A 26,924-nucleotide genomic window follows, 5' to 3' on the forward strand; every position below is an offset into this window, starting at 1 on the left:
CATATATTTTTTTGCATTTTCGTATATAAGAAATTAATACTGCTGATACTATGTATTTTACACTGTTGGAAAATTTCTATACTTTTGTGAAAAAATCTGCTGGTTAAAGTTTTTGTGTAAAGTAATCAACATATACATGTGTAGATTTAACATATGTCTGTTATGTTAATTAAACTTAACAAATATAAAATGTAAAATTACTAAAATAATTAAAAAAATAAGTTAAAGTAACATAATTTACAGAAAAAGAGCGTTGATTTTACTCTATAACAGAAGTGGGGATAATTCAACATAAAGTTATGTTAATTGTACACACAATTAACGTCAAATTACAACCGAAATTACATTTCTTTTCCGTTCAAATATTAACATAGTATCAGTGTTACCATTTAATACATCCATATTGTGTTAAATTGACACAAACATTTGAGTAGACCGTTTGGGACATTGATTTATGTTACATTTAACACAAATTTTCCAATTGTGTACGTTTTAGCGACGTAAATGCAGTTATCATAAATTCTCCCAATCGAATTGTGTCTCATAGGAGCGGATTAAAATAGTCAGCTCTACAAACGAATTATACTCCTAAATCTACGAATGGAAATTAGTTTAAGCTCCCGCTGCCTAAGTTAGAAACTGCGTCGAACCGAACCGAAAGACCGAGGAGTACGTACTGTTCTCGTGCACTGGCAATTAGGGCATTCGAAGAGTTCAATCCACGACAGTAGTTATGTCGCTCGATATCCCTGACGTGCGAGTGAAAGCAAGAGTTCGGCAGGGTTGGCTAATTTCGACTACGGATTGCAGTCAAACTTTGGTTATATACACCCGAAGTTTCGGAGCCTCGTTAACCGGAACGGAGATAGGCACGTAAACGGATCCCCCGTCTTTCGAACTCTCTCGTTTTTCCTGCTTTCTGATCGAAAGTTGTACTTTGTCCGGCGCTGTTTTCTATTCGGCTCGATGGGAACGGTATTATTATCGCCGGCACATATACGCCACGCCGCCAGATTATTAATTACGCGGTCGAGATAGCCGCACGCGAAATATGGTTTATGCGCATCTGACGTAGTCGGTTATGTGAGCGCGTAAGCGTACCACTTGCGAAAAGAAAGTGCGGGAACTATGTTGCACACGTGAACGGTTATAATTGCCGGGAGTGCAAGTGGCAATCGCGCAAGCTCAACGAGTTTGCACCCTGCGTTTAGCCGACCGCACACGCTACATTAATGCCATGGCAATGAATCGATACCACGAGATTTATCGCACAGTTCTCGGATGATACCTAGCATCACCATTGCATTCCATTACGCGAATTACGGTCGATATATTTACAAGCGAAAGGGCTTAATTCGTAATATGAATTATACGGATACGCGTTTCGCCTAGAGTTGTACAGAAAACAAATGCAAAACAGCTCAACGCAAACTCAATCAAGAAGCTATTATTTATGAGAGATAATACCCAATTTAACTTGGGTTATTTGTTATGTAACTTTGATATGCCTTAACTGGACGTCCTTGGTATTTCGCAATTTGGAACGAAGCCCGAGAGAGCAAAGTTTACGTCGTAGGTATGTACCGCACGAACGGCCGAAGAACGCCGAAAGAAGAACGCGGGACAGGTCGTAAGAAAAGCCTCCTTTCCTTCCCTTTCCTTTTGCGTCAAGTTTTCTAATTTACGCCTGCCTGGGAAGAAAAAAATCGGCGACACCGACTGTTCGGAGTCAGTGCCAAACGTTGGTTAGCATGCTTACTTTCGTTGCGTTTCACTCACTTACGACTCGCGTCGCTCATCTAATCGAAAGGAGAGAATTACGACCGTCGATCGGTTGCATAATGGCGCTCGTGCGATCTGGCGGTGTTCGACAAACAAGGCAAACGCAAACAGCCGGGGTATGACACGGATGTCAAATTGAGCAAGTGTCCGTTGCACAGACCCGCGCGGACGATGCAACCGCGCCAACGTGTCACCATCAGTCTTTTCTAACTCCCGACTCCCGGCATTTCGTTACCGCGGCGTATAAACGTGCGCCGGCTGCTCTTGCTGTAAATGTAATGTAAATTGCATAACTCCCCGGTTAGCGCTGAAAACTGACCGCGCCTAATAAGAACGGGACGTTCATCGCGCTATCGCGATCCTAGTCTATATATGTATATCGCGCAATAAATTGCACGCGATCTCGCGACATGCGATCCCCGATCCGTGCTTCGCGTCTCCACGCTGGAGTTGCATTTTGAAGAAATGCATATTTCATTGATTCACCGCGATTATCTCAACCGCATCCTTTTCGTATTATGCATGTAAATGAGACGTTGCCGAGTCGTAGTGATCATTGGCTTGTCACATTCATGCACGGTGCTATTAATGTTCATTCATAAATAGCCGTTTTTATTCACCGTCTTCGATAAACATCGCAAATGTAATAAAATATCGTAAGTTACATGTAAATAATCTACGAATTAAGAAGTAAAAAGGTAACTCAAGTGTATATTGTTAAAGGTTAGAGGATGAAATTTAAACCAATACCATGAGTTAGATTTATTTTGCTATATTTTTAACTACCATGTGCGTTAAAATTTATTTGTTTAAAACAAAATAGGATTATTTTAATTCCATTGGTTTAGTCAAATTAACATTGTTTTAGTTAAATTAACTACGTATTGAGTAGGAGCAGTGACGACCTATGGAATAGTTAAAGTTACTCAAAATTGAGTTTAATTTAACCCTATGAATTTATAGTGTAGTTGACGACAGATTGCGTTAAATTCTCGTCAAGAGAGAAATCACACGATACGATGGTAGATTATTTCTCAGGCATACCATATACTGCGCTCACAATCGTTAGACGATTAACCAGAATTATCATGATATTACAATATTACGTACACATATAGTATTATGATTGCGTAAAGGCAGCATGATACTATTTAAATGGTTAGCGTTACGCAGCTAATTGTGAGTCACCGATTAAATGCATGATACAGGAAAGCAAAAACTTTTTCTCAACGTTACAGAACGTTAATCATTTACGCCTACCATGCACCCAGGAAACCGCGTATTGCATAAATCGTAATATATTACAAAGCATCCGATTGAATCGCCGATTGCCGAACGCCATACGTGCCGCCGAAGGCGCTGGCAAAAAACTGACGCGCGACGCCAATAATAATTCCGCGCGGACGGCCAATTTTCTGCATCGGCCCGTGTTGCGGTGTATTACATCAATCCGTGTTTTGCAATAACGTTATTTCTTATACCGGCGCAAGGAATGTCGGTCGCAGAATTCGAAGAAATTGTAAAAAGGCCGCGCACACATATTGCATAAAATTCGTATACTCGTTACCGAGCGATAGAATTCAGATGGACGGTGTTTTTGCAGATATATACGGACGATGTAATTCAACGTCGTGTTAACTCGCACCGAGTGAAGCAAATTGGGATAAAACTGGATTACGTCTTGCTCAACTTGAGCAAGTACGATATAACTAATGAGATCGTCAACCCGACATTCAACGAAAGTAACTCGGTTAGTTTTTAACACCGTCCAATGTTAACGAACGGGATCGCAAGAACGAACGTTCGTATAAGAAAACTGCATATTGCCTGACGATTTAAATGTTCGCGCGAGCATACTGGGAGAATCGTTTGAACCCTCGATGATGCCACGATACGCCCCAGTTGCAACTATTATTGCAGAACAACGCGACGCGTTCGTGTCCTTGCGCGTAATGCATAATAACGATATGAAGTTAACGAGAACGAAACATACACACACACACACGCACACACACACACAACGCGAGATTGTTCGCCGCGGGAAAATTGCGCGCGGTTCAACTTCCAAGGAGAGTTACAATCTAATGGCCCGATTTAGCGGCTCATACGGCCTGCCTTAAAAAGTTATTCCGCGTCGGCACATAGAGAGACTGGTTCCCGCAAATTTGCTCATGAAAAGTTTCACGGCTTTCAGATACGCATCGTTTCCCGATTCGCTTCGAAAGGAATTACGGGCGGCCCGAATGGATAAGAGTGCATCGAATCTCCCGGATTTGAGATTTGACAAACAAATCGGACTACACCGCGCCGTTGCGTTACGAAAGTAATTCAATTAGTCGCGCGTTTAAACGACAACGAACGTCGGCTCGTATTTATTATTGAGTGAAATATCTACGAAGCAATTTCAACGACGAGATGGAAAATGAAAAATTTCGTAGTCTCCTAAGTGCGGCCTGAGACAACACGGATAAATCAAACGTGATAAACAAGGCTCCACACGACGACGCGACACGCGCGTTAAGTTATTACAGCTTAAATTACCAATCGATAAAGGTTGCTTCACCTCGCGATGGCCTCTCTAATCCATAATGTCGGAGTGTAAGCCGTAAAATTGCGTTAAATAATTACAGCGTTAATACAACGTTTACCAAGGACGAAGTATTCTATAAAGTAGTATACCGCTGTCCGCGTTGCAAATTATCGTTAATGCTTAACGGGCTGCGCTAAACGATTACGATTTTCCTGTTAAAACCTTTATACAAAACCTTCGTTACGATGTAAAATCCATCGCAACAAACACGAGGATTTAATGCAAGAGTAAAAATTAAAAGCAGTTGTATTGAAATATACATAATGATAAAAAATATAAATATAAAATGCGATGAAAATATCATAAATGATTAAATATATATGCAATTCACGATATACAACGAAAAAGTCAGATGAATAACGTATTACAACCTGAAATCTCAAGATAGCTGTATGGCATGGAAACCCAGTTTACCGAGTCGCTTGAAATGAGGGAGAAAACGCATGGGTCGTAAATAATCCTTCTGGTTGCAATACGTCACAACTCTCAGCGCGTAATTCTTCAAAAATCGCTCTGGATAACGCCGACTGTATATCGTGTTGCGTCCAAGAGCTTCGTGGCTCGAAACGTTATGTGCGGTCTCTTAAACTTTAATATAAACCGCTTCGGTATAGGTACTTCGACCATAGTTTACGCGATATCCGTTGTTCATGCACAAGCCGAAGATAATATTTACACGTAGAACGGTTTGTTGCACGGCGAACAAACAAGACGACGTGACAAACAGTTTATTTTTCAACACAATTCTAAACACAATGCAAACATTCAATAGAAATGGTTTTACGTTACAATTGCTACGAATAAGTCGTATCTCGTTTTCAAGTTTTTTTTTTTTTTTTCAATCGCTTTGATTTTTATTAATCGGACAAGTTATAAATTCAATGAATCAGTTAACGGAAATGAAAATAAAAATACACTAGATCACTCTCTGACGGAACTAGAAGGAAATTATCGCTCAGTTGAACAGCTGACCCTCAAGAGAGCGACGTACACGTAATGTCCGGCGCACCGGTGTGCAATTATGCACCGGGCCGACCGTGCATCGCGCGCACTTGCACGCACGTTGTGGACCTATTACGCAAGATTATAGAAAGCCCCCGGTTGCACACGTGAAAGTGCGTTCGCGCTATCGTCTGCATTCCGGCAGAATGCGGGCCGCGGCGGATGCAAATTGTGTCCCGAGGCGAGTTCGGGTACCAATAGATTGCATTCGAGGTGGAAAACGAGTCGGATGAGCGGCCGCATTATTAACGGCATACAGTAGCCCGTTTATCCCGCGTAAAATTTCGACAGAGTTAGCAACATCTCCGATTGCAATATCGTCAAATGATATTATTGAGCTCTTTCGCTGTTTCTTAATTTTAATTTTAATTTCATATTATAATATATGCGACCTCGTGCACGTGGGCGTATTCCGAGAACACTGTAACCTTGCGATAAGCGCGTAACTTTCAACATGTTGTCAACGTGCACGCAATTGCGACTGTGTGGTAAATATCCTCACGTTTCCCCACCGCGCGGTGATAAACGAGAGGATATCAGAAAGGAAGCGAGGAAACGGGAGCAAATCGTATGAGAGTTTAACTGATGGTGACACGAAACGAAAGCCCCGCTGATATAAAGTGAACGGATGTATGATAGCGAGTTAAGTAAGCTGAACTGACTCACCAGAAACCGATGCAGCAAACCATCAGGCTCTGAAATAAATAAAATATAAAAAGACAATTACGGACAAGTTATACGAAAGAAAGTTGTTTTGCGTCATTTATTTGTAACAACTATACCATATATATACAAAAGCTTCGAGACAGTTATCGAAGATCTGCGATTTATTTCATTGCACGCGTTCAATACTTCGTTTAAAAAAATGAGAAAAAAGTATCTTTAGCGAACGAAAGTTACAAACGCGACGGCGGTGGCCAAAGGATTAAATCAGAACAGCGAAAATGCGAGATACGTGAGAAAGACAAAGGAGAAAGGAAAAGAGAAAGAGAAGAAGTGGAAGAAGGCGAAAAAGGGTCGCAACAAAACTTCGTTTGAGAAACTTTTGTTTCTTCGCCTCGCGTCTAGATCGCCTGTTTCTTTCTCTTTGTCGAAATTCGCGCATAGCGTGTTAAAATGGGTCAAATCTAAAAAAAAAGAGAGAGAAACAAGAGAGAGAAAAAAGAAAGCCTGTTGCCATTCTATTTCGTGCGGCGAACCGCATTTAAGCTGTGCACAAATGTGCCGCGGGGAGGAGAAAGAAATCCGCAAAAGCCTCCTCTCGTGTGTTCGGAGTGTGTTCCGACAGGAATAATAATTTAAAGTCGACAAGGAGATATAAAGCGGAAGTTCGTTCGGCCGTTAGCCCCGAAAATAAGTGCGCGGTCCGTAACTGCGAAATTCATTGTCCGATTCCGCTTTATCCGCCAATTCCCGTTCGTAATTTTCTGGTAGTCGATGATACGGAAATATACACACGTAGGATATTTCTATATAAAATAACTCTTTTTGATTTCACACAATCAGATATATGCATTAAATATAAACATAAATAGAAATTATATATAAAAATTCAAAGATAATATAGACTCCTTGTTGTTTAAAAAAAATACCTATAATTTTGTGTCACACTATGTGTTAACATATCAATTAAAATTTTTTCAATAATTCTTGATAATATGTGTCAATCAGTTTGAGAGAAAATCGATTCATAAAAAATGAATTTATAAAATATGGGCGTGTTATTAAATCCTCTCTAATTACTTACTCCGTAGCATGTCTATCAATTATAAATCCCAATTGTGCACATAATCTTCAACGCGAAAATTCGATATCACGTCCAGCGTAGTTCCGTAATGAAGCACGGACATGTCAATTTTTCATCGCGAAACTGTCGGATTCACTCGTGATTAACCGAATCAATGAGGATCGCGCCCGGGATTCGTCATAATTTAGAACTGCATGCGAATTGCACCGCGAATTACATTGAGTTATGAAAACTTGTTGCAATTAAGATATAAATTTTAACATTGTTATAAAAAGTTTTTATACAAGGAAAGAGTCAACCGTATCTTCGTTTAAGAAAGCAAATCTTTTAAAATATTACGTGTAAACTCTCCCTTTTTCTCCTTTCTTCTGTTTTGCACTTCAACGAATATTCATTGTATTCAATAATGAATAGACTGTGGGAACACATATGTGCTTTGCTTTTCGTCGTAATTAAGACAGAGGATTATTACATAATTTCTGAAAAGATTAAATTTCCGTGGGAGCGACCGCGGAAAATCGCACCGAGTAGTTTTCCGAATTTAATTTCCCGGAACATTAAGCTCTTCGGCTCCGGCGACTATATACACAGAGCCGGAGTACGCCGGAAATTGAAAAAGTTAACGCGAATGTACAGCGTACTCTCGGTGATATTTGATTATTAAATTGATTCGTACTGGTCCTTTGGTCCTTGAAATTTTCTAACGCCGTTGCCATCAGTTTGAGCGACATGCGAATTGATTTGCGAAACCAGCCGCGTAGACTGCGTAGAGCATGTGAGCACTAACATCGTATAAGCGCACATCCCTTTGCGATACAATGCATACGTGCTGAATGCAGAAGTTAGTATTGTTAGCGAGGGACAAAAGCGATACACGACTATAGAATACACCTTGCGTCTTCATTTTATGAGCTCTGATGTAAAACTGCGACTAAACACGCCTCGAAAGACAGTGAATTTCTACTGTCGCCGGTACATTTAATCTTTTAGTCCCACTCGCAATATGTGTATTCAGTAATACAGTGTTAATACTTCGTATTCATGTTCAACTTTGCGATAACTCTGTTAGGCGAGAAAGTTTCCGAGCAATCGAGGAAGAAATATATATTTGTTTCCTACACTGCGCACAATTTCGTAATGATGTTTCACGCGAAGCAGTAAAAAAGATCAAGAAAATAAAAATATATTATTACATATACATATACACTCTTGATACGTCTTGTTGTCGCTTTCATTGTAGATTTACTTTACTCACGATAAACTATACTATCGTTTCAGGGCCATCGGCAGCGCGATATTGATGCTGATGATCTGCGCGGTCGTGTACGAATACAGATCGCTTCCCCTCGCGAGGGACATCGAGTCTTCGAGCGTGTCGAATAACAATGACAAAACCAACGATTTTATCGACAAGAATCTGAATCTGAATCAAGAGCGCAGGATCTCGATGGGACAGGAAAACGATCAAGAGCTGATCGAAAAGGGGAGGAAACATCCGCAAAAAGAGAGCCCCGTTCAAAGAAAGGATTGTAGCCAAGGTTAATGGCGTATATCTACATCTCTATCGGCACCTTATCGCGTCGGATATATCCTTAAAAATTCTTCAACGCAATTTTTGTCGCCACTTTTTTCAGGATTCTGGCTAAAATTTTTACTCGCGTTCAGCCCCATCGTCAACGGAAGTAGGATCATCAGCACCGAGCCTGCGGCCAAAGACAGTCTGACTTGTCTCCACGGACTTCGCGTGTTCTCCTTGGGATGGGTTATCATGGTGCACACGTACATTCAGGTCTTCTCGATCGCTGGTAATTTCCGTGAGAGTTGCAAAAATAACGACTTTCCAAAACGAACGAACGTTTAACGGCAGAAAGCGTGGAAGTGTAGAAGCGTAAAACGAGAAGCGTCGGAGATAATGGCATGGGATAATTTTGTTTCTCATTAACAACGCTTCAAACTAATTTGATCGCTCTACTTTCTATAAGTGGCACTCGATGCAACTGATAGACGTTATGATGTAATGGGGATGTATCAGGTTTCCCGATCGGCGGATAATCGAAGCCTCTCTTCCTCGCTTTATACGCGTATATACTTTCACCCGACAATTCCGCGATTAAGTGTTTCCTCATTACGCTTTGCAGAGAACAAGACATTGCGAACGGTCACAGAAAGGAATTTCATGTTCCAGACCGTCAGCAACGCGACATTTTCCGTGGACACTTTCTTCTTTATTAGGTAACGAACACAATGTACGTCAATAAACATTTTATCTCACTAATACCAGAAATTAATTTTCGACAATTGTATTGACAGTGGATTGTTGGTGACGATACTTTTCTACCGATCCTTGGGCAATCTCAATATAGAGAAGGGCAACTTTTTGAAGACGAGCTTCACCAAATTCGTTATCATGATTTTATACCGATTTGTCAGGTATCTATTTCAGGCGTTATATAATTCCTTCCGTTGAGAGAGAAAAGCAATTCAATTCCGGATAAGTTATATATGATATACAGTTCTTATCTTGATCTCTTTGTCTGTGTTTTCACGAAGATTGACACCAGCTTATCTGTTTGTGCTGGGGATGAACGAGATCGCTATAAAACAAGCCCAGGCGAAGACAGTCTTTTCGCCCGTTATTATCGATCACCTGACCTGCGAAAAGTTCTGGTGGCGAAACGCGCTATATTTGAACTCGCTATATCCGCGCACGGAAATGGTAAGATGATTTATGTTCTGCTTATCCTAATGTTTCCTTTCCTTTTTTTTCACGTTATTGTGTATCTTATGAGCCAAAGCTTTCGACGAAACATAAAACTTCTCACATGCACTCATTTTGTAACACCATTCGCGCCGAATACGTATTTTTATATATTGTATATATATATTTTTTTCTTTTTTAGAAAATTGAAAAAAATATTGACCCCATAACGCTAAAAAAAACGTTATTAAGTGTTATAATTACCGAAAGATAACGGATTGAAAAAAGAGATTGCGAAATTATTTTAATGCTGCTTTCGAAACAACGGTGCCTTAAGTTATTGATGATACAATAAATACGGGTAACGAAGAATATTGCGTAATACGCGGTTATGTAAAAAACGAGTTAACAACGTACTTTCGACGAGCGATAGGTAGAGAGAACCCGTAAGGATCGGTTTTTACGTCAAAGCGATATTTAATGCGTCTCGCCTTTGCCGCGACGCGCGCGCCTGAATTTTCCTCTCCGTGTGCCCTAGTTCTCTTTACTTTCGCAATCCCGTCGCGATGCAATATCTGCTCGGCAATTGATTCGCGCCTATTACATTAATAACTTTCTAGTGCATGATGTGGAGCTGGTACATGGCAAACGACACGCAGTTCTACGTCCTTGGGATACTTCTTCTTTTGCTCTCGGTGAAATATTTCAAGACCGCGGTCGCTATCGTTTCGCTGCTGATCGTCTCTTCGTGGTTCACTACGTTCTCGATAGCCTACAGCAATGATTACATAGCCAGGTAATGTCTTGGAGACTACCGATCGATATTACACACGTGTCGTCACACATTTCGCGCTTTCTCCGAGTTTGCTGCGGTAAACGATACGCTTGTAATAAGTTAACGCCGCATAATATTAACGATACTTATTACTTCGCTATAGGTATCATGAATATTAATGCGCACGACTAATTTATAGCAAGACAGTTTTAAAAAAAAATATTTATCTAAGAAATCAGATAAAATGAGAAGTAAGAATTCTAAGAAAAACAAGATAAAAAATATTAATTAAAAAATTACGCTTAAAAATATGTCTTGTTATTTCGGGAGTGAGTTTATTATTTAATTGTATCGAGTCAATTCGTTGAAATTGTTTATAATCAGTTCGCAGAGAATCTTAATTATATTAACGAGAGAAACAATTTCAATGTAACAAAGGCCTTTCACGGCTATTCAATGAAACGCAACAATTGGAATACACAGCCTCTTATACGACGCCCGTATGACTTGCTCTCCCATTGAATAAAGTCCCTCGGTCTTTTTATTCGGAACTGGGTGGAATACGGGGTGGAGGAACAATGCAATAAGCCCAGGTATCTGTCGAACCATCGCCTGTAATTGGAAGCAGGCTTTCATTTCAGACAGCTTCATGGCGATGCGCGTGCCTATTGTAGACATTGTACTTTGCATTATTCGCCCGCCCGACGCGGATGCGGCAATTTCACCGCGCGCGCGATATTGCGTACACACTTAATTCCTTTATCAACACTTCGACACAGGATCCAAGAGCCGTTTGCCCTATTCGATGAACTCTACGATAAACCCTGGCTAAGAGCGGGCCCGTATTTCATCGGCACGATTAGCGGTTACATTCTCTTCAAAACCAAATGCCAGCTGAAGCTACCTATGGTGAGCATTTCGAAACACACTATTCCCAAGCGGTTTTGCGCTATCGGGTTAATCATTTAGCCAATCAGTCAGCGATATATTCGCGCGTACGCCTCGCCGGCGCGATAATGACGCGATAATGCGGATTTGCCGAACAATTGCATAATCCGTGTATTTATAATATATAATATGCGCGACGAAGGCTGCGAACAATAAGATGATTAAAAATGATTGCGTAAAATGTAAAACGATAAATATCTTGATACGAGTAATTTCCATTGTAATTTTGAGTACCCTTAAACTACGAAGATTGTTAACGGTGCTATCTACTCATATATATTGCGCGTTGTTTTTTCAGCGTGAAATTCTTTCTGTGAAACTAACAGAATCTGAATTCCACAGGGAGCGGAATTAATCGGGTGGATACTGTCCGCGGCCATTATGTTCTCGGTGGTGTATGGACTATACCCCGGAAATTTGACGGTGATGGTGAGCTCCGTATATGCTGCCTTAGGACACACCGCATGGGCGATGGCCGTGGCTTTTATCGTGATCCAATGTTGCACAGGGTCAGCCCGAATGATCGACAGTTTGCTTTCGCTACGACTAATGTATCCTCTCTCGAGACTCACGTATTGCGCTTACCTAGTGCATCCTGTTATCATGATGATCACGACTACACAGATGGACGGGCCGCTGCATCTCCATAATGGGATGGTGGTAAGATAAAAGGAAGATTTTCTGATCATGAAGTTCGTATTGCTACATAATTTTCACATAGAAGGATCCGTACGTAATGTCATAGTACTTCTATACGGAAAAATAAATAACATACGTAAAATAGAAATTTTAAAATTTTATACGTGACTTTATTTTTATGATAGACAATTTAAAAAAAAAATACAGAAAGTCAATAGTTCTCAGATATTTTTTATCGCTTATAAATTGAATAGCTTTTAATTACTTCGTGACACAAATTGTTCGATATATCTCAACGATAAGTAGTGATAATTATTAAGATATAAATTAAAAAATTCAATATTACTTTTGAAAATATTACATATAATATAAACATGCAAAATAAAAGCTAATTATAAAATGTCATATGCACAGTATCTCCTTTTATAATAGAATAAAAAAACTCAATATCGCACTTTTGAAAATATTACATAAAATATAAACTTGCAATATAAAAGCTAATTATAAAATGTCATATACATACATCTGGTTTTTATATAAATAGAATATTATTTTACATTTTCAACTTCTTTTCTCACGTAAAAACATTCTCTTCTCGATTACACTTTTAACGAAACATTCTATATAACAGATACCACTTTTAGAATCTTAAAATAAAATATTCCAGTTCAATTTATTCTAATTTGCAATACAAGAATTATATTAAGTGCTATGCATATTTCTTCCGCAGCTTATCCTCTATTTCGGCAATTTAGTAGCCTCGTACTGCCTGTCGTTCTGCATTTCTCTCGCTCTCGAAGCGCCAGTGGTAACTTTGTTGAAAATTGCATTTACCTCGAAGAAGAGGGCGAGATAGAATGCGATCGTTCGCCTGATAGAGGAATAAATGCGATTTTCCAGCACAGTAAGTATGTAGAAATTATGTACGTGAAATTATCAGATAGATAATGACTGTATGTTGCAACTATGCATTTGTCGCTTATCGCGTGAGCGATAACCGCATAATTTAAGCACGATAATGGATAATATTGATCGATTTATTGATATAGCTATACTTCTTACAGGTAATGACATTGCTCCAAATCTGAATCTCAAAGCAAAGATGAAAATCACCGAACACTTTTCCACGACGGAAAAGTTCATCTTTATTTGTGACCATAGCGTTGTGACATTTGACAATTCTCGATAATAATGTGAACATTTGGTGATAATTTATGTGATACGATAAGTCTTAACTCCCTGATGTTGAGATCTTTTTTTGCAAGACATGCAAAAATCTAAATTCCTCACAAATCAATTTATCACAATTATAAACGAAAGGTACGGGGAGAAACAAAACATGAAAACGTTTAATTAATCATTCCAGAAATAAAATATCACAAAGTGAAGATATATAAAAAATTAAAACCAACTGACATAAATACAAAGTTTTGTCAGCTTTTGTCGAGTCAAAAAGTTTTGAATTTCGGGGACAGTATATTTGTAATAGTTCTCGCAGAGTTAACAGTTGAAATGAGACCGAATACACGTGAATTATATATCTTTTGATTTTAACACGATAATAATTACGTATTAAACAACACCTGCTAGTGCAACAATCCTATATTTACGTAATGGATAGAGGAAAACGTGTCCGAGAAAGCGTAAGCCGCCAACAATACAATATAAAGTCACATAGCGTGTTGCGAGACTTTTCTCGCGTCATATAAGCCGCGAATCTATCATGTCGCGTGTGAATGAGGGAAAAATCTAGGATGGAAGCCGTAAATCTATATAAAACAGGGTATAAACAACAAAAAGCGTTTAAGCATGCAACACATTGGGTATATTGTAATATGTGTATCAATCTTTGATATAGTTTTTTGTGTAGAAAATAAATAAGCGGGCTACGGCAATGTGTGAAAAAATGCAGTGTTTTCATCGCGTATTTGGCAGCTCATTGTCAAACTGATATAATAAATTCAGTCAGCGTGTAAAGAAATAGAAAAAAAGCATGTGTGATGCGTTTGTTCCAGAATTTATGCGTACCACGCGGAACCATCGCCGACGGTTGAATAACGAAAGAAAAAGCGAAAAATACGTTGTACAGTACAAAATAGAAAAAAATAGAAAAAATACATTACTTTTACATATATATGTATATCAATAAATATAAAAAAACTTGAAAAGAAAGCAATTTACGTTAAACGACTACATTCGATTACCTTCTCACACTTCACAATTTTATACATTTTACCCTACTATGATAAAATATATTTTAAAATATATTTTAAATCTATTATTGCGTACTGCGTTATCGCAAATAATACAAAATTTAACATACCACTGCAAACGGTATTAAATAATATTTAAAAGTAAGTTTTTAGAGTCCTTGTGATGGAAATCAATTTGCCACTGTTGTCTATTATCAAATTCAAATAAGTCTCAGGTTTGCTTATCATTGACTTCCTATCGTATCTGGACGCACAAAGGCTTTCTCCTCCTGCTTATAGCGACCAGAAAGCGATGCGTGACGTGAAAGGAGGCGCATGTCGCAAATTGATTTTCGATGCTTCAGGAGCTAGGCATCTCCGGACATTGCATTTGAACGCGTTATCTGCCTGCTGCAGACGCGAAAATAATTTCAAGTTCCTTCAGAGATGCGACCGTTCGTCATTGCAAGATGATGAATGGCTAAATTAATCCATAAATATGCAACATTCGGATGGAATTTAGCTCGTCCCATTTCTTGCAGCAATTTAATTACATTTGTTAAATATTAAAATAATAATTGATTAATGTATTTAAAATCGCGATTCTTCATTTGGAATTTTCGACTTGATTGACCGATGAACTTCATATTTAATTCCGTTCCTAAAATTTCAAATTAATTTTGATGAATGGGTTGTTATATTTCAAGTATAACATATTTAAAGCTTCCTTTTGTAGATTAATGTCGTTAACAATTAATTCCGCTTGATCAAATATAATCGTTTAGATTATATTTGATAAAATTTGTATTACACACGATATATTATGCAAGCGCGAAGGAATGTACAATATCTACGATACTTCTCACTTCTGCCCGGTAAGCACATTTCCAGTTTCATCTCTACCTTATTTTGCACATGTCACGTTTACTCGTCGTATATATAGGAACTAACAGAGCGGAGAAATAATAGAAATAATATGTGAATATGTTAGTAGAACGTTTAACATATTGTTGTACCATAATGCATACCGAGTAAACATTGATTACTAGAAAAATCCATAACACTCTTGTCGTCGGAAATTGCCGAACACATATTTCCGGTGAAACTTCATAGTATAGCAGTAAGATGTTTTTAATTTCAGCTTTAGAAAACGTTGCAGCGAAAAGATAATATTATTTATTAACGTTAGGTTCTTTCTTCAAAATTTTTTTTGGAATGTAAAAATGGAGGGCTAGATATCATAAAGGATCAATTATTAATCAGTAAAACCCCAATTAATGAATTACTGATACGTGCGTACGCATTTAGATGTGCTAACAAATACGTAAGATATATAATCTGCGATACAAGATAAACTGGCGGTATTAAAATTTACACCCATAGATATAAAATTAACCTCTCAAGATACTGGACGAGATTAGCGACGATTTTTCACTGAATTTTCATGACGGTGTTTAACAAACAGAGTTTACTTGAAATAAACGTAGCAGATTAATTAGAGCGTCACCATTTGCGCCTTTTAAGAGCTAATTGTAGCATTTAAACGCTGAGCAAAACGCCTTCCGCTGACGATACAGTTTCGTGGAGTGATAAATCTTTAGCCAACCAAAGCCTGTGTAGTATCCACCATCTGGGGTCCGACACCAACACGCACACAAGAGAAAATTGCTGAAGAATTAAGGTCGCTCTTGAGATCGATATCCATCCTATTTCAGCAAATGGCCCTATATTACTCTTTTCTATCCATTAATATGTGCATTCATTAATAATTTCGGTGCATAGGGTGCGACCGAAATCGTGATATTATAAAAGAACGGGAAAGAGATTGTGCAAAAATAATTCGAAAGTACAGAATAAACTTTCTTTTTCGCACGCGAAGTTTAACTTTCAAGAAAATCCACTTTGAGAACTGGTAAATTGATAATGTTTCCTTTCTTTCTTGAGTATGAATAAAATGCGAATGGTTTCTTAGCGCTATACTAGTTGTCGAACTTATTACAATGCAGCATTTATTAAAACATAAATACAAAATGTACATAAAATTTCTTTAAGGCTCTTGTTCACTCACTGTAACCATCTTATTGTTAAATTGATGACGTCAGAAGCGAGAAATGATATCGTGAAAAAAAAATCTTGCAAAGTACATTAAAATAAAAATGTTTTGCAATGAAATAACGTTCGTAATCGATAGAATAGACTTATAAAATGTACTGAAAACTCCCCATTTGTCTAGATAATTAATAAATGACCCCACATATGTCGAACTGAATTGTGTCTAATCAAGGACGAAAACAAGCTGTTTGACAGTTGCCGAATTGAAATGAATATGTTTGTATATTAAATTATAATAAAATGGGAGTATTTTAATACTACGATAATTATTTCAAATATAAAAACACTAAAACGAAAAATGACGTACAGATTGCAAGAATAATTTAGCTTTTTAATGTTATTTTTCATGCCTTTTAATTCATAATTTTACCAAGTGTGACAATGAGTGCACCGTCAACGCGGACTTTGACAATCGAGCCAGCAAGAGCCCTAAGAAAAAAATATTAATGTGTTTAACATTTGATATCTACTTTGACTGCACGATGTATAAATCTTTGAGAATGTGCACACCGCGAATGAAATATTTAAACCCACCTGGCGTTACTTGCTACTCTAGAATGTGTAAAGTGTAAAAGCTGTATTAAATTTTCCTAAATTGCATATAACGGAAATACAGATTCGAAAATCGTTTGCCATGATTTTGCGGTTACCGAATGTGGCAGCCTCTATGTGCATTACCGCAATGACATTGTCCATGCACACATACATACACACATACACAAGAGAGAGGGGGGAGAAGAGAGCGAGAGAGAGCGAGAGAGAACATACATACACATGGGAGAACATCGGAGTTGGTTGCGGATGTGTTTTCGTAGCACGTGGATACTGTCAGATTAAATCCACAACATAACTGAGTAAAGACACGTGCACGACAACGCAACCACAAACTCGACATCTCATTAAGAAAATCGATATCACTTTAATTATCACGCACAAGTAGCGGAGACATTTGAACGTAAACGCAGCCATTAAAATAAACGAAACAAAACGAACGTTCGATCGAAACTAAACTAAAAGTTTGATTAAAAATTAATTAAAAATCATTTGTATTTTCGATCTATATCCGTACATTTTCAATGCATCGCAAGTTCCAGTTAATATCCGATTCATTCAACAATACTTAATTTAATTGCATAATGGAAGTCCAGACGAAAAATACAGCACGCTCTTTGCCGGTCTATTTCTTTACCGACAAATTTTGTACGGTACGCTTATCATCCATATTACGTTCTAGGCAAAAAAAAACAAAAATATTTTACTCTATATTGACAATTTATGATTAATTTTCTTTCGGACTCCGTTCTCTATACGATCGGTTTAAACACATATGGGAGAGTTCCATTTCCTGGGCTGAATCGCGAAATGCGGAAATTGGTTTGAGAAGACCGCGAAATGTGTGCGGATACACAAAACCCACTGCACTGCAAACAAATTTCGTATACAATAGTTCTATTCATATTCATAAGCGATATAATATGTGTTCGATCGCGTTCGTCGTTTAAGCGCACTATAGCTTGAATATAGCTTAAATTAAATTATGCATTATTATCGTTATAGCATCATGTGCGTTATTAAAGACGTTCTCCGGTGGCAGTTGTGCTCAACTCAGACGCACGGAGTAATGATATGGTTGACAACTACTTCCGTGCGCAAAAGAAACTCGCGTCTGAAACTCGTCTAGCCGCGCAGTTTTACTCGATCTGGCAAATTTTTGTTCCGTTTCTATTTCTCCAATACCAATCATAAATGAGTACGTCCTACTTGTCTATTGAGTATTCTAAAAGTAAATAATAATGGTTCATAAAGAAAAAAGATTAAATAACTTGATTTAAATAACGTTGCCCATAAGATCTTGACGTTCTCTACTTAACCTATATGTCGCAGCGGTAGCAACGTTGTCAAGTCTCGCAGTGATCTCTCCCTCTCCCTGCCTCCGAGCAGACGAAAATTATGTCCGATAGTGTTCTTTAGACGACTATTTCTCAAAAATAAATACCGCTTGCTATATCGAACTTTATTGTCATACGTTACTAATAATATGAGGCATCTTGTACTATTTTTTCAAAAAAATTCTAAGAAAACTGTATTTATTATTCATTAAAATGTCCGTGTCGAGAGAGCTCAACATAGGGATCCCGTGTTAAAAATCTTTGAAGCTGAATATCTCAAATTTTAGTACCGCAATGGGCACCTACGTATAAAACGCGTTTAATTAAACATATATTGAAAGTTTAAGAAAATTTCTAAGAAAACGATTTTGCCGGTGAACGTCCTTAAGAACAAACTATATAAAAATATGCCACACGCATATCTATTTATGCCACATCAATTTAGGTATTTTACATGTACCTAATTTAGAAATGACAAAGCTTTACGATGCAAAAATACGACGCAATGTTGCAATACGTGATTAATTAAATTCTTTACAAAATTGAAAAGCGCGGTACCTCGTTCCATTTTGTAATCGGAATGCACATGCATTTGCATGCGCCGTTCGCACACATAGACCCATGCTTATGAGCTTTCCGCATTCACTTTGATGAGTGTGTCCGCCTGCATTCTTAACCGAGCTTAACGTAACCTACTTCCGGCCGGTGCAACTTCTTGTAATTAGCACGCTGAGCTGCAGCTCACACATGCGTTTCGACGTTACACCTCTTAAAGAGGGAATTTCCGCGTAAGCAAATTTCTCTCGTTAAGCGGTTACCTCCGAGCCGTTTCTTTAACATAAATTTTCGTTCGGCACGTAATGCGTTACAAAATTCCATCCAAATATAATAGGATTCTGAATTTATACAAATATAATAAAATCTGAAATTTCCAAGCGCTCATAGACCGTATGGACTGCAGTGTTTGCATGCGATATCTAAATTTACCATAGATTCTACCGATCGAATCTTTTCTCCCGGAGGTTACAGAGATTGTATTTTCAATAAAAATGGAGAGTATACCTGGAGAAATCCTCGGGGATTTACAAAATTCATTTCACAGAAACGCGGCGTGATTAATTATCATCCCCGAAGGGCATGTTCATCGAATTCTAGTTCATCGAAATTTGAAAGCAAAGTCTCCCATGGACTTATTGGTGACTGATGAGATTTTGGGTAGCTTTAACGGAATTAATATTCAAGACCATCAATCTCTCTACATTGTGTTTGTCTTTATACATGTCTGTCGCGATATTAAAATTTTTTATTAATATAGCATTACCTCGAGTATATTACATGTCCCAGATTACATTCACGGAAATATTACTGATTACAAAAAAAGAATCTAATTATTTTAAATAAAGTGAACAGAAGAAGAAGCGTAAGTCTAAAATGTAACGTTTCTAATTGAACTTTAAACTTTGTAATTGTTAATTAATTTAACAATTATCTCTTAAAAAACCCATTTCTGTTATTTAAATCTCAAATTCTAATTGAATACTATTCCAAAACCAAAATATATGTACGTGCGTATTGTAAATAAGTACAAAGAAATAACGAATTGCAGAACCGCAAGCACATTTTTTTACAATTAAATGAATCAACTGTGTATTCGATTGCCAGTCCTGTAATCTTTCTACGAGAGACTTACCACCAAAATCTCATGTTATATATCTACGGTGGCACATGCGCGGATAACGAGGCACGGGAGGTAGAACCTCGTTTTCGGTCAGTCGGCCGAGAGCCGTCGAGGAACTCGAGTTGTATGCGAATTTCGGTGCCCGCGACACACGCACGAGGTTTTCGGAAATCGTTTGAAGACTGATAGAAATCGGGTCCGATTTTTGCAAATAAACGTAAATACATTCGTGCCGCGAAATGCGTCGATCACTATAAAACTAATGATCAAACCTAAAAAAAACCTGGAAGACAGATCTCTTCTGCTAGACTGCTCGAAATGGAAGAAACTCCGGTCCGATAAACTGTCTCGGAATGTTTCAAATTTTTTCACGTAAAAAATTTGCATGTGAAAATGAGGCGTCGGACACAGCCATGATTAATCGCGGCCTAAACCGAGAAAGGGCTCGACTCTGAAAGTTCAGTCGTGCGAAAGGAACCGAAGAAAACGCGGACGTGACTCGACTGATAGGCGCGCGACCGACGAATTTGGGAGTTATACTGGTGAATTTCCGGGGATACGCTGCTGGTGTGTGCTGGTGACAGAGAGAAATCGATCTCTAAGCAATCTCTTTCTCTCTCTCTCTCTCTCTCTCTCTCTAAGCATCTCCAACTCCGATTTGTATTGGACGATAAAAAATTAATGTACATCTTTAAATCAATCAAGCGATATGCTTAATAAAAGTGTAATTAACAAATATATATTTTAAATATTATGTGTATTGTTCGGAATAATCAGTGATTCCGGCCCATCGCTTATGTAATTCACGCGGAAAGTATCCAAGAAAATATCCAAATTATTCCAAGAAGGAATAATTTCCGAAGGCCAGACAATTTTTTTACTCGCAATTGAAGTTTAAGAAAAAAACGCAGACGTCGAACTATCGAGGATCTATGAAGAACGTCACGAAAATTTTGTACCAAAGTATTGCAACGTATTTATGAAGTCGCTGCGCTGACGTATAAAGCATGACACGTCAGACCGCCGAATGTGATGTTCGGTGAAGGACTCCAGGAAGGTCTCACGGAAGTTAGTATGCACGAGGGTTAATGTTCCTGTCTCTCCAACAAGAACAACGAGGAGAATACACGAGGTTAGCCGAGCATGAACAAGGGAAGATCCGATGCGACAACCACTCGGAAAATTTTCATAGTGCTCGCATCGCAAGAATTTCGCGTCCAATAAATTCCTAGGTATGTTAATTGCGGTCCGCGAACTGTCATCTCTCATTTAGAATTGTAATACTATACCTCCGGTATCTGCCACGAACATGTTATTACGCGAGTTACACGTGCGGCGTACATATAGATACGACGAGATATTAAATAACTGAACATTAATTGACGCTGCGGCAATTAATTGAAATCAACATCATATTCATCATAGGAAATTAATATTATTGTTTGTTTATAATTGGAGGGGTTAAAGCCATAGTGGTGTAAGTCACTTTTTTTAACATATCAAGTTAAGTTATAAATGCAGTTTATAAATGCAGTCTGAAAAAAGAAGAAAAAAAGTGGTCAAAAAAATTGATTTACACCACTATGGCTTTAACCCCTCCAATTGTATTATACAATTTACCGTTTATTTAGAAGAAATTGATAACTATTATAAACATATATTAATATATATTTATAGTAAGTGCCTATAATGCATATTATTCATTTATAAGGGATACTCATTCGATTTTAAATTATACGCATTGCTGCTTTGTAAGATATTTATTCGATAATATTAATATCTGAAAATGAAATCACAAAGTGAAATATAAAATATAATTTTATAATTTTACAAAATAGAAGAGAGAAACAAAGTTTTATTTTTAAAACAGCGTGATTATCTTTAGATTGTAATTTATAAAATTTGGGTCATATCTTTTGATATTTCATTCGTTATAGATATCAAAGTATTGCAAATCGATAAAATATAAATTAATTCTTCTTTTTCAAGCTTACATCTCTAAAAAGCTTATATCCGAAATATCCGCATTTTGTGTACACGGCGTTTTCACGTGACTTTGTGTTTGACTTATTATCCAAAAATTCTACCAATTGTGCGAGCTTCTGTTCACATTTCATAGTATGATGTATCGACTTTCGATACCCGCGCCCACTGCTGATTCACGACTGCGAACAGTTCCGACGGGGAACTGCTCGCTTTTTGCAGCATTATCTCGCGTCACACGCTATGAAGCTTAATAAGCGAGATACAAAGATGCTGGATCATTTCCAGATTGAGAAATTGCTCTTTTATTCTCTTTCAGTCATAAAATATTGCCTCTGTCACGTCAAAAGTCGTAATGTTCTTCTCGGATGCACGACATCCGTCAATTTTATTTCGCTAATATTTTCCAAGAATGCCATGTGCATGAGAATGTCGGGTCACGTAACGCGGGTATCGCAAAGCACAGCACATACCACGTGCGAATAATATACTGAGTGTATCGTAGGCAAAGATAAATCGCTAAGTTTTTTTTTTATCTACACTTTCTCGAACAGCATCCGATGCTCTTTGCGAAAAGAAATTGCCTATTACCTAGTGTCGTTATAATGACGCCATTACGTTCAATTAAAGCAGCTAATTCCAATAAAGTAACACTGAGTGCATCATTTCTCACATTTTGTATGATCTGCTACGTGATATCGGGACCGTTTAATGGAGAACATTTATCAAAGACCGACAGGTTATATACAGAAAAAAGTCCTGTCTACATAAATCTTCGAAAAATCGAGTGTAATCACGAGGGTCACCCTCGCGATGGGAATTAAGTAGTGACCCTATAGAAATAGACCGGCATGTCGATGAATGATATTCAATTTACTTTGCAACGCACGGTTGACTCGTCGCACAAGCGATTCGTATTGGTGACAAAAAAACTCGCCTGCAGGAGGGCTCCAGTTAAATGAAAATAAAATAGGTTTAAAGAATCAACAAGCAAAGGGAAAAAATGGAAAAACGTGGAAAAAATAATGGGCCTCTTCTTTCGTTTTAACCCCTTTGGTACATGCGGCTGCGATGCGATTAGAGAGATATATTTTAAAGTAATATTGACATTTATAATCCAAAAAATGAATTTAACGTACGTAAATATCTGTCATAACGAAAAGGCATAATCAGCAAGAAAAATAGCGCGAAAACTTTGCTTAATCGGAATTAATTTCATTTTGACTTTTCTTACGCACTTAATAATGTAATTAATACTAATTAACTAATTGTTGACGAGATGAATAGTGTATCCTAGCTACATTTGTAATTCAAATAGTATACACGAATAGTACATCCGAGCAAGGGAATTAGCCCAACGGCCTAATTTAGATGTTTCCCGGACATATACCTAGCTTTGTCTAAACATCACTTATTTTGATAAATAGTACATGTATACAAATTATACGATAACGCGTAGTAATTATACTTGACTACAGACATAAATTATGTCTGTGTGTTGGAAGTAATGTACAAGGTGTCTCGACTCATATTTTATGCATGAATTATCTTGCAGTTTACATTTAACTAGCAGTTTGTATATAACTAGACAGTACTTAAAAGTAACAGATATATATATAACGATAAAAATCAAGAAACAAAGCGCAAAAATGGTTCGAAAAAAGTAAATTGAATTTTGACTGCAGCACAAATCTTCTCTTGATGCGCGGAATGGCGGCGACTTGATTGCAAGGCAATTTTTTGCTTTCAGTCCGCGTTGCTGAAACTTTCATAGAAAAGAAAAATTCGTGTTACTCGCGAATTCATCCAAAAGGCATCGAATCAACTGAAATATACGCGGTGGAATTGCCCATTTTATTTGTCGAAGAGGAGCGATACGATAGCTCGCGGGTACGATATTCTAGGATTCAAGATTCAAGTTTCGTGTCTCGTTAACTCCGTAACCCCTTAGCGATCAATTTCAGATGAAATTTCATCCGTACGGAAATCGAAATAGCAGAAACTTGAAGAAAACGAAACACGAGACATGAATCACGATATTGCGTCTAACAGGAAAAATAGACAAACATCCCAAGAACTTTATTCATGAAATTTTTATATTAATGTTATTCTTCGGTTAAACAGAATTACAAAATGATGAATTCATATTTCATATTTCCTTGCCAAACTTTTGTCATTGTTTAAAAAAACATTTTACATTAATAAATATTGACAAATAAACTTCATGCGATAAATAGAAAACGTCGTGCTCTGTGAGAAAATTAGTAATATATGTAGAAATCACAACATTCTTGATAAAACTGAACAGAAAGAGCATAATATTATGCTTGCAATTATTCACTACATTAATCTCGGATTTATATATAGAGATAAAAATGCAATGTATGTTCGCGTGTAGCAATCTTCTTTCATAATGTTGAGCTTCTTAGTTTTGTTACTTTACTACATGATATTCTTTGCTCCAGCATTGCTTACGGCTCCGTGAATTTAAAACTTTTATTAACGTTTCGTTTTCATTCCTTTACATTCATGTTTTTCCAAATGTACAACTATTGAGAAACTATTTAAAAATTCTGCGTGAAAAGATGTTACAATAATTGAATTCATATTCATATTATACGTGCCGGATACATACGTATACTAATTTATTCACTCTAGATTTTCGCTGTAATTCTGGATTACGTAAATGTCCAGAGTCAATTATGACTTAATAAATACCTTCAAGTTTATTGCAGCGAAAAATAATACGCCAACAGAAAATGCGATTATGACGCTTTGAATAAAACTAGATATTTATGAGTAAACTGGGTTAAAATTCCTTGAAATAATTATGTATACCGTGATTCATCCTCTTCATGATCGTCTTAAGGAAAAGTACATTATTCCTGTTCATTAGCAAAACGAGCTCTCATCTGCGAATAGTTCATTAAGGTTCTTGTACATAATGAAGCCGCGCAATTTCAGATAAAGCAATAATCTGTTCAGGTAAAGCAATGCTTTGTGTACAAGTACCATAATCTCACCGTACATGTATGCGAATCTTAAACATATGTTAACTAAAAGTATATTAAAATGTATTAATATTAATAAATATATACTAAAATATGCTAATATCAAAACATTAAAATATAAAAAATGCACAAAATAAAAAAAAAATGTTTAAAATGTTCAATATTATATGTGTTCAAATATTTAACCGCGATATTCGGCAATAAAAAATTTGTGCGGTTTTAAATCAAAAATTGTTATTTTAAAGCAGATATTGTTATAATATCTAATGTAAACGTTATTCGTTCAAAAACAAATTTTTTTTCAATTTAATCTAATTTCCGTTCACAATAATATTGCGCAGAAATTCGTATTCACGATTGCCTGCATTCAACTGGCAATATAAGGAGCGGTTTTCACTGAAGAGATTTCCCTTTTATGGTGCATTTTACGGGACCATCACTTAGGTAGATCCCTCGGTCTGTTTTACGTCGTCGATCAAACTTTTAAACGGAATTCTCTCGGTGGAATAGGTAAGGCGGCAAATTGTTTTGCGCGGATTACAATGTAACCCTTTCGCGAGACTTATACGAAGCGGGAGCGCAGAATTACGACGCACTTTCCGCGGTGGGCGCGATTGTGCCGGGACGTACCTAAAGTGCGAAAGCAATCAAACAGTATCAAGAACCCTCCTTTAATGTGCCGGCTGAGCAACATCCAGAAGTATCTACACCGCGGTAGAGGTAAAAAGTTTAACAACTACTTTTGCCATCGCCGAGATACTCGCGGAGCTTTCGCGTAGGTTAGCAAGCATCAAAACACGCTCGAACAATCTTCCGCAACTTACAATTAGTTCTCAGCTGGGAGGTGGTGTCGCGCTGTGAGCATTACGCTCAGCTAAAACATTATTCTCTATAAACTTCAATTATCTCGATATTCTTATAAAATAGTATTTCTTGTATCTAAGAACTCTATTATGCGCAAGCTTTTAATTCTATTTATAATTGATGTGTATAATTTCTGTTTTAATATACTCTTCTTATTGTGGAATTGGCATGAATTAGTCAGTAACTAGAAGCCACAGAGAATACTATGATATGCAATTATCTAGGTTACGCAATTATACGTATTCCTCCGGCAATATTCCGTACTCTGAGAAAGTTGAATCGTATCTCTGACCCAATCTTCATACGGTTCACACGAATGAAAATGTTTCAGTGCAGTCTAAAATCTTCCTACGACACGCTACACCTCGCAAACTTCGGAAATAAAATTGATATTATCAACGTTTTAAACTTTGAAACGTTGCGAGATTCGTACAGATAATTCGTCAGATATATTTAGTTTAAAAAAGACAACACAGTTCAACAGAAATGACTTTTCCGAACACCAGAGTCATATTTTATAGTTTTTTGATGCTGAATACAAATCCAGTTTCCAAATTGCTCCATCACATCACAATTTTGAAAAATTTGCAATCAAAATTGAAAAAATGGACTTATTTTTATACATACTTTTATATTATATTATGTAACTATGATATGTGACGTGCTAGAGAAGTTTTATTGTATTTATTCAAAATTAAGTATGTTGTTAAGACTTTCAGCCTTCAAAAGACATTTGCAGCTTTTCTGTAATAGACCCCATATTTAACCACGAATATCTTATTAACCATAACTGACACAAAAAATTCCTTTCAAGAGTTGAAAGTCTTAACAATATACTTAATTTTGAATGCAATAAAACTTCTCCAGCACGTCACATATCGTAGTTATGATATAACAAAGTACGAGAAAATATCCCTTTTTGCAACTTTAACTGTTAATTTCTCAAAATTGTGACGTGATATAGAGCAATTTGTAAACGGGATCATATTCTGCGTTCAAAAAACTACAGGAAAT

General features: G+C 37.2%; 2 protein-coding genes across 4 annotated transcripts in view; both read left to right on the forward strand.

Moving 5' to 3' along the window:
- The window catches only part of LOC112468239 (nose resistant to fluoxetine protein 6-like), a 30,524-nt gene extending 16,220 nt beyond the window's left edge, over positions 1–14,304 (forward strand). The window contains exons 4-13 of the mRNA XM_025037347.1: positions 8,400–8,659; positions 8,756–8,926; positions 9,260–9,353; positions 9,432–9,551; positions 9,672–9,837; positions 10,440–10,615; positions 11,374–11,503; positions 11,885–12,202; positions 12,912–13,085; positions 13,246–14,304. Coding sequence (XP_024893115.1) covers positions 8,400–8,659; positions 8,756–8,926; positions 9,260–9,353; positions 9,432–9,551; positions 9,672–9,837; positions 10,440–10,615; positions 11,374–11,503; positions 11,885–12,202; positions 12,912–13,037 — 1,561 coding nt within the window. The 3' untranslated portion in view covers positions 13,038–13,085; positions 13,246–14,304. The remainder of the gene's footprint in view (positions 1–8,399; positions 8,660–8,755; positions 8,927–9,259; positions 9,354–9,431; positions 9,552–9,671; positions 9,838–10,439; positions 10,616–11,373; positions 11,504–11,884; positions 12,203–12,911; positions 13,086–13,245) is intronic.
- A 5,853-nt stretch (positions 14,305–20,157) lies between these two features.
- The window catches only part of LOC112468242, a 42,319-nt gene continuing 35,552 nt past the window's right edge, over positions 20,158–26,924 (forward strand). For all 3 annotated transcript variants that reach the window (XM_025037358.1, XM_025037359.1, XM_025037360.1), the window contains exon 1: positions 20,158–21,284. The gene's annotated coding sequence lies outside the window, so the exon portion shown is untranslated. The remainder of the gene's footprint in view (positions 21,285–26,924) is intronic.

This window comes from Temnothorax curvispinosus, unplaced genomic scaffold (assembly GCF_003070985.1).
Source record: "Temnothorax curvispinosus isolate PA1 unplaced genomic scaffold, ASM307098v1 QBEX01018237.1, whole genome shotgun sequence".
In the NCBI taxonomy this organism is placed as follows: domain Eukaryota; kingdom Metazoa; phylum Arthropoda; class Insecta; order Hymenoptera; family Formicidae; genus Temnothorax; species Temnothorax curvispinosus.